We start from the raw sequence: 13,335 nt of genomic DNA on the forward strand, positions 1-13,335 counted from the left end.
AACAATGAAACCAGAAGTTGATTCTTTGAAAAGACCAACAAAATTGACAAACCTCTGGCTAGATGGCCTAAGAAAAAAGAGGGAAGTATCAGATTACTAAAAGCAGAAATGGAAGTGGGGACATTTACTACTGATTCTACAGAAGTTAATAAAAAAAATTATAAGAGAGTACTATAAACAACTATACAACAACAAACTGCACAACAAACAAGAAATGGAAAAATTCTATTTCATGGAATTTGAAACACAAGCTATCAAGAAGGAACACAAACTCTATGAAGACTAAATCACAAAAAATAGAAAATCTGAATAAACCTGTAACTGGCAAGAAAGACAAATCAGTTAAAAAAAAAAAAAATCCCAACCAAAAAAGGCCCTGGGTCTGATGGCTTCACTGCTGAATTCTATCAAACATTTAAAGACGAAATAATACCAATCCTTCTCAAACTTCTCCAAACATTGAAGAGGAGGGAACACTTTCTAATTCATTCTTGGAGGTCACCAAAATCCTGATACCAAAGCCAGACAAGGATACTGTAAGAACAAAAAAACTACAGACCAATGTCCCTTTTGAACAATGGTGCAAAAATCCTCAACAAAATACTAGCAAAACAAATTCGGTAGCATATTGAAAGGCTTATACATCATGACCAAGTTGGATTTATTCCTGGAATGCAAGGATGGCTCTACATATGAAAATCAAGCAATATAAAACATCACATTAAGAGAACGAAGAGGAAAACCCCAGATGATCATCTTGGTCAATGCAGAAAAAGCATCTGACAAAATTCAACATCCTTTCATGATAAAAACAATCAATAGACTAGAAATAGAAGAAAAGTTCTCAACCCAGTAAAAGCAATATACAAAAACCCACAGTGAACATCATACACAACTGTGACAGACTAAAAGCTTTTTCTCCAAGATCAGGAACAAGACAAGGATGCCCACTTTCACTACTTCTATTCAACATAGTACTGGAAGTTCTAGCCAGAGAAATTAGGCATGAAAAAGATATAAATGGCATCCAAATTGGGAAGGAAGAAGTAAAATTATCTGTTCACAGATGATGTGATCTTATATGCAGAAAACCCTAATGATTCCACAAAAAACTGCTAATAAATCGTAAATGAATTCAGCAAAGTAGCAGGATAAAAAGTCAACATGCAAAAAGTAAGTTGCATTTCTATACACTAAAAGAAAAATCTGAAAAGGAAATTAAAGCAATTCCATTTACAATAGCATCAAAAAGAATAAAATACTTAGGAATTAACTAAGGACGTGAGAAACTTGTACAATGAAAACTATAAAACACTGCTGAAAGAAATTAAAGAAGAAATAAATAAATGGAAACACATCCCTTATTCACAGATGTCAATACTACCCAAGACTATACTGATTCAATGCAATCTCTATCAAAATCTCAATGATATTTTTTGCAGAAATAGAAAAGCCTATTGTAACATTCATATGAAATCTCAAAGAAACCTGAGCAGCCAAAACAATCTTGAAAAAGAACAACAAAGTCAGAGGACTCACACTTCCTGATTTAAAAACTTAGTACAAAGCTAAAGTAATCAAAACAGTGTAGTACTGGCATAAAGACAGACAGAGAGAAAAACAGAACAGAATATAGAGCCTAGAGATAAACCCTCACATATATGGTCAAATGATTTTTTAAAAAAATTTTTCACTAATTTATTTTTACCTAGACTTCACATGCAATTGATTTGATTGATTGACTGATTGAGGTATAATTGACATACATTATATTAGTTTCAGGTATACAGTATAACATACATATGTGTATGTATTGCAAAATGACCACCACAATAAGTCTAGTGAAGACAGCTACTAAGATTTACTCTCTTAGCAACTTCCAAATACGCAGTACGGTATATCATTAACTATAGTTTCCATGCTGTACATTACATCCGCAGGCCTTATTTATAATTGGAAGTCTGTACCTTTTCATTCCCTTCACCCATTTTGCCCATCATCAATCTGTTCTCTGTATCTATGAGCTTGATTTTCTTTTTTTTTTTTTTAAGATTCCACATATAAGTAAAATCATACAGTATTTGTCTTTCTCTGTCTTATTTCACTTAGCATAATGTCCTTCAGGTTCATTCATGTCTGAAATGGCAGGATTTCCTTCTATTTTATGGCTGAATTATATTCCATTGTGTGTGTATGGGGGAGGGTGTGGGTAGGTGGGTGGGCATATCACATTTTACTTATCCATTCATCTGCCAATGGACACTGATGTTGTTTCCATATCTTGGCTATTGTAAACAATGCTGCTATGAACATGGGGGTGCAGATATCTTTTCGAGTTAGTGTTTTTATTTTCTTCAGATCAATACCAAGAAGTGGAATTGCTGGATAATATGGTAGTTTTATTTTTAACTTTTTGAGGAACCTCCATACTGTTTTCCATAGTGGCTGCACCACTTTACATTCCCACCAGCAGTGCACAAGGGTTCCCTTCCACACCCTCACAGACACATGTTATCTCTTGTCTTTTTGATGATGGTCATCCTGACAGGTGTGAAGTGATAGCTTATTGTGGTTTTGATTTGCATTTCTCTGGTGATTAGTGATGTTGAGCATATTTTCATGTACCTGTTGTCCATCTGTATGTCTTTCAGAAAAATGTCTATTCAGATCCTCTGCCCATTTTTAAGAAATAATTGTTTGTTTTTCTGCTATTAAGTTGTATGAGTTCTTTATATATTTTGGATATTAACCCATTATCAGATATATGATTTGTAACTATTTTCTCCCATTCAGTAGGTTGCCTTTTCATTTGTTAATGGTTTCCTTTGCTGTGCAGAAGCTTTTCGGTTTGATGTAATCCCACTTGCTTAACTTTTGTTGCCTTTGCTTTTGATGTCAAACTCAAAAAATTGACAAGACCAATGTCTAGGAGCTTACCCCTATGTTTTCTTCTAGGACTTTTATGGTTTCAGGTCTTACATTCAAGTCTTTAATTCACTTTGAGTTCATTTTTATGTGTGGTGTAGAAAACTGGTCCAGTTTCATTCTTTTGCATGTGGCTGTCCAGTGTTCCAAGCACCATTTATTTAAAGACTGTCCTTTCCCCACCATATATTCTTGGCTCCTCTGTCATAAATTAGTTGACATATATGCGTGAGTTAATTTTGGGGCTATTCTGTTTCATTGATCTATGTGTCTGTTTTTGTGCCAGTATAATAATACTGTTTGCATTACTGTAGCTTTGTAATGTCAGGGATCATGATGTCTCCAGCTTTGATCTTTTTCAAGATGGCTTTGGCTATTTGGGGTCTTTTGTGGTTTCATACGTATTTTAGAATTGTTTGTTCTATTTCTGTGAGAAATGCCATTAGAATTTTGATAAGGATTGCAATGAATCTGTAGATTGCTTTGGGTAGTATGGCTATTTTAACAATATTAATTATTCTAACCAAAAGTATGGAATATCCATTTATTTGTGTCTTCTTCAATTTATGTCATCAATATTTTATAGTTTTCAGTGTACAGGTCTTTCACCTCCTTGGTTAAATTTATTCCTAGGTATTTTATTCTTTTGATGCAGTTGTAAATAAGATTGTTTCCTTAATTTCTCTTTCTGATATTTCATTATTAGTGTATAGGAACACAACAGATTTCTCTGTATTAATTTTGCTATCCTGCACTTTACTGAATCATTTATTCTAACAGTTTTTGGTGGCGTTTTTAGTGTTTTCTATACATAGCATCATGTCATCTGCAAATAGTGACAATTTTACTTCTTCCTTTCCAGTTTGGATGCCTTTTATTTCTTTTTCTTGCCTACTTTCTCTGGTTAGGATTTCCAGTACTATATTAAATAAGAGTGGCACAAGTGAGCATCCTTGCCTTGTTCTTGATCTTAGAGAAAAGCTTCAGCTTTTCACTGTTGAGTATGATGTTAACTGTGGGTGATCAAATGATTTTTGATATGGGTGCCAAGACCATTCAATGGGGAAAGGACAGTCTTTTCAACAAGTGGTGCGTGGAAAACTGGATATCCACATGCAAAAGAATTACGTTGGACTCTTACCTAATACCATAAACAAAATTAACACAAAATGGATCAAAGATCTAAATACAAGATCTAAAAAATAAAACTTTTAGATGAAAATATGGGACAAAAGTTCACAACAATGGATTTGGGAATGTTTTCTTGATATGACACCGAAGGCACAGGCAAAAAAAATTAGACTTCACAGAAATCTTAAAATTTTGTGCATCAAAAGACACTATCCATAGAGTAAAAAGGCAACCCAAAGAATGGGAGAAAATATTTGCAAATCATGTATCTGATAAGGGATTAATATTCATAATATATAGAGAACATCTAGAACTCAACAAGAAAACAATCAATTCAAAATTGGCAAAGGACTTGAATAAACATTTCTCCAAAGAATATATACAAATGGCCAATAATTCCATGAAAAGATGCTCAACATCATTAATCTTTACGGAAATGCAAATCAAAATTACAATGTGATACCACCTCACATCTATTAGGAAGGCTATTATTAAAAAAAAACAAACCAACCAACAGGGAGTTCCCTGGTGGCCTAATGGTTAGGATTCCAGGCTTTCACTGCAGTAGCCTGGGTTCAATCCCTAGTCAGGGAACCAAGATCCCACAAGCCATGCAGCGCGGCTCTTCCCCCGCCAAAAAAAGAGGACATTCAAAAGAAAAAAAAAAACCCAACAGAAAATAAAATACAAGTGTTGGCAAGGATGTGGAGAAATTGGAAACTTTGTGCACTGTTGGTGAGAAGGTAAAATGGAACAGCTACTGTGGAAAATAGTATGGCAATTCCCCAGAAAATTAAAAATATAATTACCATATGACCCAACAATTCAACTTCTGGATATATACTTAAAATTGCTGAAGGCAATGTCTCGAAGAGATATTTATACACCAACGTTCACTGCAGCATTATTCACAATAGCTAAAATGTGAAAGCAACTCAAGTGTCCATTGACAGACAAATGGATAAGCAAAATGTGGTAAATACATACAATGAAATATTAACTCAGCCTTAAAAAGGAATTCTGATATATACTTCAACATGGATGAACGCTGAAGACACTATGCTAAGTGAAAATAAGCCAAACACAAGAAGACATATACTGTATGATTCCACATAAACATGGTACCTAGAATAGTCAAAATCATAAAGACAGAAAGTAGAGTGGGAGTTGCTGCGGGCAGGGGTAAGTTTCAGTTTTGTGAGATGAAATGACTTATGAAGATGAGTGGTGGTGAGAGCAGCACAGAATTCTGAACGTGTTTAACACCACTGAGCTGTACACTTGAATTGGGTAAATGGTAAATTTGTGGTATATGTATTTTACCACAATTAAAAATTGGAAAAAAAAGTAAATGAAGTAAGAGAACTAAATGAAAATTACGCAAACCCAGCAGTCAGGTGGATAATAGGTGAAGGGTTTCCTGAGGCCAGAGAACTTAACCGAATCTTTTTTTTTTTTTTAACATTTTAATTGAAGTATAATTGCTTTACAATGGTGTATTAGTTTCTGCTTTATAACAAAGTGAATCAGCTATACATATACATATATCCCCATATCTCCTCCCTTTTGCATCTCCCTTCCACCCTCCCTATCCCCTGTAGGTGGTCACAAAGCACCGAGCTTATCTCCCGGTGCTATGAAGCTGCTTCTCACTAGCCATCTATTTTACATTGGTAGTGTATATATGTCCATGCCACTCGTCCCAGCTGACCCTTCCCCCTCCCCGTGTCCTCAAGTCCATTCTCTACATCTGTGTCTTTATTCCTGTCCTGCCCCTAGGTTCTTCAGAACCTTTTTTTTTAGATTCCATATATATGTGTCAGCATATGGTATTTGTTTTTTTTCTTTCTGACTTACTTCACTCTGTATGACAGACTCTAGGTCCACCCACTTCACTACAAATAACTCAATTTTGTTTCTTTTTATGGCTGAGTAATATTCCATTGTATGTATGTGCCACATCTTCTTTATCCATTCATCTGTCGATGGACACTTAGGTTGCTTCCATGTCCTGGCTATTGCAAACAGAGCTTCAATGAACATTGTGGTACATGACTCTTTTTGAATTATGGTTTTCTCAGGCTTAATGGTATCTTGACAAGGACATTGCCTGAGCTGTGAGGGTCCTAATTCTGGTGACACACATAGTAGTTCCACCATTCTTTCACAGGAAAAAGCATCATTTCAGAGGCAATGAGCAGCGTGCTGGCAAGTTATAATGAGACCCATGTTAAATAAGCGAGAAACTCCAGTGCACAGAGTTTTATAATAGAATACTGGGATTTGAGAACCAGCAAGAAAGAAAAACATAGGCAGTTTTTAAATTAGAGACTAGGGAATCTCTGTTTACATAAAAAAATAGCTGGAACATTTGGAAATAATCAGTCAGCCTAGCTAACTACTGAAATGGTCATGCATTTTATAGTTTGAACAAAATGCACATATATCCCTCTCCCCGTGTTTTGCTGCCAGGCCCCATCAGAGCCCTATACCCATAAGAATGAAAACTGACCATTGCTTTGTGGCTTGCTAACTACTATTCCACAGACTGTGTTTCTCACCTTCACTCCAGCTAGCATCCCAGTCGTGGACACACTAAAATCAAGATAGGCTAGCGTGTCTGGGTTGGAAGGTTTGTAGATCTGGGCAGGCCGCTTCTTTGGCAAATCATCTGGAGAGCAAAACAAAGCTGTTAGCATCTCTGACTTAATGGAAAAGCAGATAAGCAAACAAACGTATCAGCGAGTTGGAGGACGAACCTGTGTCCAGTATCGGGGGCCAGGCCCTGACGTCTACAGCTGCAGCTGCCTCCCTGGACCGTAACAATTTACAGATCAGTTGTGTTGTCATCAAACAGGCGGAGCGGCTCACCTGAGGGTCAGAGAACAAGGAATGGAGAGGAGGAGGGTAAAGGATGGGGATGGACGCATGCTCACGTGCCAGCTGTGCACCACGTGGAGGCCATGAAGCTCGCAGCACAGGCTGGGCACCAGGAGCACAGCTGCCTCACAATGGAGTTCCACATGACCAGGAATCTGACCACGGAGCACACAAGCAGACCTTGTGGGCACTGAGGTCCCTGGCAGTATCCCCTGTGTGATGGTCACACTCAGAAAGCAGCATCCAAACTACCTGCTCTCACTGTTAGCTCCGTCCCCCAGAAATGCACACATTTACACACACAGCCTCAGTACCATCTATCAGAGTGACAACCTTGAGGGTCCTCCAACACAACTACAAAGAAGTATTCATTTGTGATGTCCTCGTGGTTTCTCCTCCAAGGGAAAAACATATCCTAATCCTTTTAAACTTCCCCAGGCAAAAAAAAATTAAATCAAATCTATACTTTCAAAAAGGAACAGGATGCTTCTCAATCTTGAGGAAAGAACCTTTAAGAATGTATGACTTTCCCACTTGTTTTGGTTTGCTCCTTGGGCTTGGTAGGGAAGCTCCCAGTGTCCAGAGGGATGTCCTCTCTGGGGAGTTGCATCAATTCCCACGCATTGTGGCAAAGCTGCTCTCTAGCCCCTAATTCTACGCACAAGCTGCTATCTTCCTTCCAGAACGAGATGGCCAACTCCTAGAGGGAAGAGGCTGTGTCCCACTCCACCGCTGGGACCGCAGACTCCCATGCAATCCCATGCCTGCACCCGGCCCTTCCCCGGGAGCCCAGGCTCTGTGATCTGCAAGCCCAACACTCAGGCGCAGACACCCGCAGGCAGTGTTACCTCCACGATCATCTTCACGGTTGGCAGCGTGGTTGCGATGTTCTGTGGGTGTGGAGGACGGACGGTTATTGGCACACAGCCTGCATACAGGCAACCATAAAATGCTGCGATAAGGTCTATTCCTACATGGGGAGAAAAGCAAAAGTTCTCACTTGAAGCAAAACAAGCTGTTTAATGGCCATCATCCCTGTCAGCAGAATTACCAGCCTGGAAACAATCAGAAGGGTATGGCAGTAACTGAGACCTTGAACAGACCTGTCCTCCTCCCTGTGGGTCTGTTAAACTTCAGGGGTAACTCCCACCTGGCCCGTTCTCTTAGGCACAGGAAGCCAAAGCAGCCCAGAAGCTTGATTGCTCTCATTTCTCTAAGGAATTACTCAACTTTCTGATTATCAATTCAGTAGTCAAGGATTTAACTACTATTGATTAAATGAACTACCTCAGATATCTAATAAAACAAATTTAGATACAAAAGTCGTTGTGAACTACCGCTTTGTCTGTGTCCCTACTATTAGTGGTATAGCACGTAGCACAGTCTGCACAAGTGAGCCAGGCAGGAGAGACAGTGCCCATTTTTGGTGGTAACACACAAGGTCATCGAGCACCAACATGTGCAGTGAAGGGTCTCTTGGGCAAGGGCTGGTCTTGCATGGCCCTGCTTCTTACCCGGTGGGTAGACCAGAGCGACGTGGTCCCCATCCTGCAGGTGCCCTCTCTCCATCAGCATCACGGCTATCTTCTCAGCCCGCTTGTGCAGCTGGACACACGTCAGCGAGTTCGCTATTGTGCCCTGAGTAGCACAAGAACAACCGGGTAAGATTATTTTTAATATGACAGCTTTGAGGTGCAGTTCATATACCATACAACTCACTTACTTAAAATGTGCAGTTAAATGGATGTATCTGCAGAGTTGGGCAACCACCACCACAGTCAGCTTCAGAATGTTTTTGTCACCCCCTCAGAAGACGCCCCCCCACTGTTAGCAGTCACTCTCCTTTCCTCCCCACTGGCTAAGGAATACAACACCAAAGAGGCATCTAGATACGTTTGTATTAAAAAGAAATATTTTAAAAATAATGACTTGACTTGAAAAAATAGCTAAAATTACAAAAAAAATCAACCTAGTAATTCTGGGACTTAAGTGTAATTGTCATGGGCAATAAGAATTAGTCGTAAATCTGCAGGACTCACACTATGAAAAGTAAGACTAACTGAAACTGTTTTTAAGAAAAACCACATCAAAAGTCAGGGAGGTCAGAAAACAAACAAACCCCCAGAAAAGCAACAGTCAAAAAAAAAAAAAAAGTCAAAAAACCCCCAAAAAACACAAAAGAAAAAAAGGGAATTGTCAAATTCATTTAATGTAGACTTTTAAATATGCAGGAGCAAATGTAAAACACACTTGGATTGAAAAGTACCTTAAAAAAGCATTGTAGGCGAAAATCAGTAGCAAAGTAGGTACTAAGAGATATCAAAATACATAATGTTTACTCTTTAAAGAAAAGCAAGAATGAACTGCAAATTATAAACATACAACTATCCAAAAAAAGTTTCTCTTGAGAATGCACTTTTCATTTGCACATATTCCCAGGTGAGAAGAGATCACTGCCTACAACTATTTAAAAACTGCTTCTTTATTATCAATTCCTACTTTAAAGGGATGAACGGGGTGAAGGACCTTCCCTTAAGCAACAGGCAAACTGGCCAGGAGTGTTGGGTGAGGAAGACCCTGCAGCTGAAGAAACGATGGTGGACACTTGGGCCAGATGCTTCTATTTAGGTGGGGAGCTTCCAAGGAGGGTAAATGAGCTGGTGGGTGACACGGCAAAGACTGTCGCCTGAGCAGAAGGAAGTCCACAGGAAGGTGGTGTGAGCAGCCGGTTGTGTGGGAGGAGAAACGTGGACAGGAGAGACCAGAACCTTTGGGGCCGTTAAAGGACACTGGTGACCAGGTGACTTGAGGTGTGGGAAGAGACATTAGAATTCCCGCCCAACTGGAACACGTGCACAAGGTGGGCGGGGACCGATGGGAGTGAAAACCATTTAAAAGGCATCAGGATGTATATACCAGCAGCCGGTGTTTGCCTAAAACACTCAGGAGATCACTGACGGCCGTATCTACCCTGGGAAGCAGCAGGCTCTCTCCATAACCGGGGCCCAGGGCCACAGAAGCCCGGCAAAGGGAGGCCATCCAGGCAGCTGCCAGCCAGGCTCCGGTCCCTTCCTGCTGTGCTGGCACTGGCCTCGCCCACAGTGGACAGGATTAGCTTACATTTCTCTGATATGAACCTTCTCATCCTACATATTTTCCTTAATTACCTTCCTTCTAAGAAAGGTTAAAAAATAATAGAAAAAGATATATGCAATGGAACAGCCAGAGAGCAGAATGTGGCAAGGCTGGGTAAACACAGAAAGATCCACGAGACTGGCATCTAGAAACCCAGCCCAAACCTGAGAACCTGGTGCCTTCTCAACTGGACCGTTCCTCTGAGCAGTTACTCCTGGGGAACACACCTGTCGCATGAACCAAAACACACACTCAAAAGGACCCAAAAGTCCTGTGAGCTCTTCTAAGTGAAGACGGGGCACCAGCCCCCAGCACAGCTAAGGTGAGGCCCATGCCAGCCCTCCTGACATGCGCACGCCAGCTGTCCTGGAGGGAAGCCAGCACTGCGCTCCTGGTTGTTGCTGGGGACCAGCTGTGCTGCTGGTGGGGCGGGCGGCAGTATGCCACAGGGGAGTCCCGCCACCACCCTGCTGTCCGCTGGTCGTTAGCCAGTCTTATCTTAAGCAGCAAGCATTCTCTGACTGAGTTGTTCAACTTCTGGGACTGATCTTCTCCCCATTATCCAGAGAGCCGACACTGATCCCCTATCATAACCAGCTTTTCTGTCACACAACAAAGCCTATGAGATTTGAGAGGCACCAGTGACTCACAACCAGCCGCCATATGTTTTGACTCTGTTTATGAAATTTCCACCTACAGGTACTTTAAAATGGTGAAATTTAATTGGCATTCTGTCCTTTAGGAATCTCTGCGAATGTTTCACAATACCCTTTGCCACCCTACAGGCTTTACAACAGACGGGAGGAGGGCCCCTCTGGGCAGTCGGGTGCCAACGAGCCCAGCCCAGCCTCTCTCCTCCACCCCAGCCTGCAGGCTCCACTGGCTCCACTGTGGCTCCCTGCAGGCTCCACGTCGAGGGAGCCACATGGGATACAGGCCTCATCCAGCCCCGGACTGTGCATCACCACTGGTTATGGGGAGTCTCAACACAGCCTTTCACCTCAGGAGAAACACCACTGATTTTCAATCACACATTTCATTTTCCAAAGCGCTTGCTGTCATAAAAACATGAAATGCTGTTTATTCTCAGGTCAATGGTTACCTGGCATCCTCATCAACATTCATGGGAAAAGTTGGGTTTTCAGTACAGAAACCCACTGCCTAAGAAGAATGTTCTAGGAAAAAGTACCTCACAGGAAATTAAGGCTAACTTCTCCTAAAAGAAGCCTCGGCCGGTATCATGACAGAATGGCAGTGCAGGGTAATCCACCACCCAATCCCTATTCTAAAAACAACAGATTTCAGTGTCAATGACTGAAAATGTGGCACCATTTTAAAGTTTTACAGTACATTAAATAATGACAAATAAAAAACACACTGAGGAATGAAGAAAAAGCCAAACAGGATTCACATTTTAAAATTCTCAAAAAGTAAAAAAAAAAAAAAAAAAAAGAAAAGGTTAAAAGAGTTGGCTGGTGTTTCTCTTAAAAAAAAAAAAAAACAGATGCTCTTCTGTATGTAAGTAAGTTCCAAGAATGTAAGTCTTCCACGATTTGCAGTGAATCACATCCTCAATTCCTACTATAAACCTCTCATAACAACTCTGATCCTATCGACTGCATTGCCGTGGAGGAGGGCATATGAGTGAATACTGTGTGCAACAGACAGGAAGCCAACGGGTAACCGTTTTAAGGGAGCCACGACCAAGTTCGGGAATTCACAACCAACGGAAGGGGCTGTCCAGGACAGAGGAAGCCTGGAAGCGGGTTGGGGCCCTATGCTGGAAGGACAGTGTTTGGGTATATTGAGTAAAACATATTATTAGAATGAATTTTACCTGTTTCTTTTTACTTTTTTAAAATATTGCTTTTAGAAAACATTAAATTGTGTGTGTGGCTTGCACTGTATTTCTATTGGACAGTGCTGAACTAGAAGGTTGAGTGAGTGGAAATGACACTGTAACCACCGTGGAAATGATGCTCTTGACCTTTGGTTCAGGTTGAACACTTGTCATAAGTGTGCACGTGGGGTTGGAGAGGCTGGGAATGAACACAGATGCCTGGCTCCGATACGACCCTTCCAGCTGTTTGGATGTAGCTGCCTCCTCGTCCGGAGAGCCTCAGGAGATAAGGTCATGTCTGAAGGGAGGCTGTTGTAGACCACGCTGCCCCTGCGCTGACCTGAAGTAAACATACTCATGGCCTTGACCTCCACAACTCACCCCATCGGACCTTCTGTTGCTGCTGACGAAGCCCTTCTAGAATACGAGTCATTTCCGGTGAACATATTTCTCCTAATGATCCAACGTCTAGCCACAGAAAAGCACTGTGAACTCAGGGTCTGGGAATGGGGTTGATCTGCCCTGCACATTGCCAGTCCCCAAGCGAGACGCAGTTAGCATGGCTGTTTTCCTCCCACTGACAGGACTATAGTCTATGAACATGCCTGAATCATTTTTGAATCTTTGTGTCTGGGACAGATAAGAAATTTCCTCTTACCCAGAGCTCTGGAGGGGTCAAGCTGCAGGGGAGGGAAAAGGGATGCCGACCCAACTCTCGCCCCCTTGCTGCCCACAGTTCACGGGGGATGGCAGGCCTATCCTGGGGACGTCCTGTCCTACCTCGTCACATCAGCACCACGGCCCCACTCAGGGAGCTGAGCGAAGGGGCTCTGAGTAGGAGTCCTTCCCAGGGGCTGGGGGACAGTCTGCAGTGTGGCTCCAGCTCCAGCTGCCCCTCTGGAGGTGCTGTTGGAAACCTCTAGAGGCCACGAGAGACTCTGGAGAAAGAAGGGAAAGTCCCCAACAGTCTCCAGGAGACACGCCACATGCACAGGACGAAGAAAGTCAGAAGAAGCAAGTAGAGAGACAGGACAGCACCAACCGGCGACGGTGCCAGGAAAGGAGAGTCTTATCTGTGTTTACAGGCTGAGGAGGAGCCAGAGGAAAGAGATGGACGAGAGCAGCAGGGCAGGCACGTTTCAGATGCGACGCAGGGCCTCCTGGTCACCACACGACTGTCGGGCTTGTCCTGCGTCTCACCACCATGCACCTGTGCGCCCTGAGCACAAGAGCATTAATCCTGGGAAGAGGGTTCACTAGGCCCAAGTGTAGGTGCCAAAAGGCAAGGGTAGCAAGCGTTCCTCACAGAGGCTGGGGTGCGGGAGTGCTTTCTAAGACTCTTCCTGGGGTCGGTCTTGAACAGACACAGTGAACAAGAAACTGCTGAGGTCAACTCAGCATGCAAGGCAATTCAAGACAAGCTG

The 13,335-nt window shown here is 41.9% G+C and overlaps 1 protein-coding gene across 7 annotated transcripts in view; it reads right to left on the reverse strand.

Annotated features, from left to right (window-relative positions):
* Nucleotides 1–13,335, reverse strand: part of DIP2C (disco interacting protein 2 homolog C) — a 364,119-nt gene that overhangs the window by 52,544 nt on the left and 298,240 nt on the right. For all 7 annotated transcript variants that reach the window (XM_082442364.1, XM_082442363.1, XM_082442368.1 and 4 more), the window contains 4 exons: nucleotides 8,451–8,574; nucleotides 7,785–7,906; nucleotides 6,816–6,927; nucleotides 6,618–6,727 (listed from right to left, as the gene is read on the reverse strand). In XM_082442364.1, the coding sequence (XP_082298490.1) occupies nucleotides 6,618–6,727; nucleotides 6,816–6,927; nucleotides 7,785–7,906; nucleotides 8,451–8,574 (468 nt within the window). The remainder of the gene's footprint in view (nucleotides 1–6,617; nucleotides 6,728–6,815; nucleotides 6,928–7,784; nucleotides 7,907–8,450; nucleotides 8,575–13,335) is intronic.

This window comes from Balaenoptera physalus (assembly GCF_965194825.1).
Source record: "Balaenoptera physalus genome assembly, chromosome: 2".
In the NCBI taxonomy this organism is placed as follows: domain Eukaryota; kingdom Metazoa; phylum Chordata; class Mammalia; order Artiodactyla; family Balaenopteridae; genus Balaenoptera; species Balaenoptera physalus.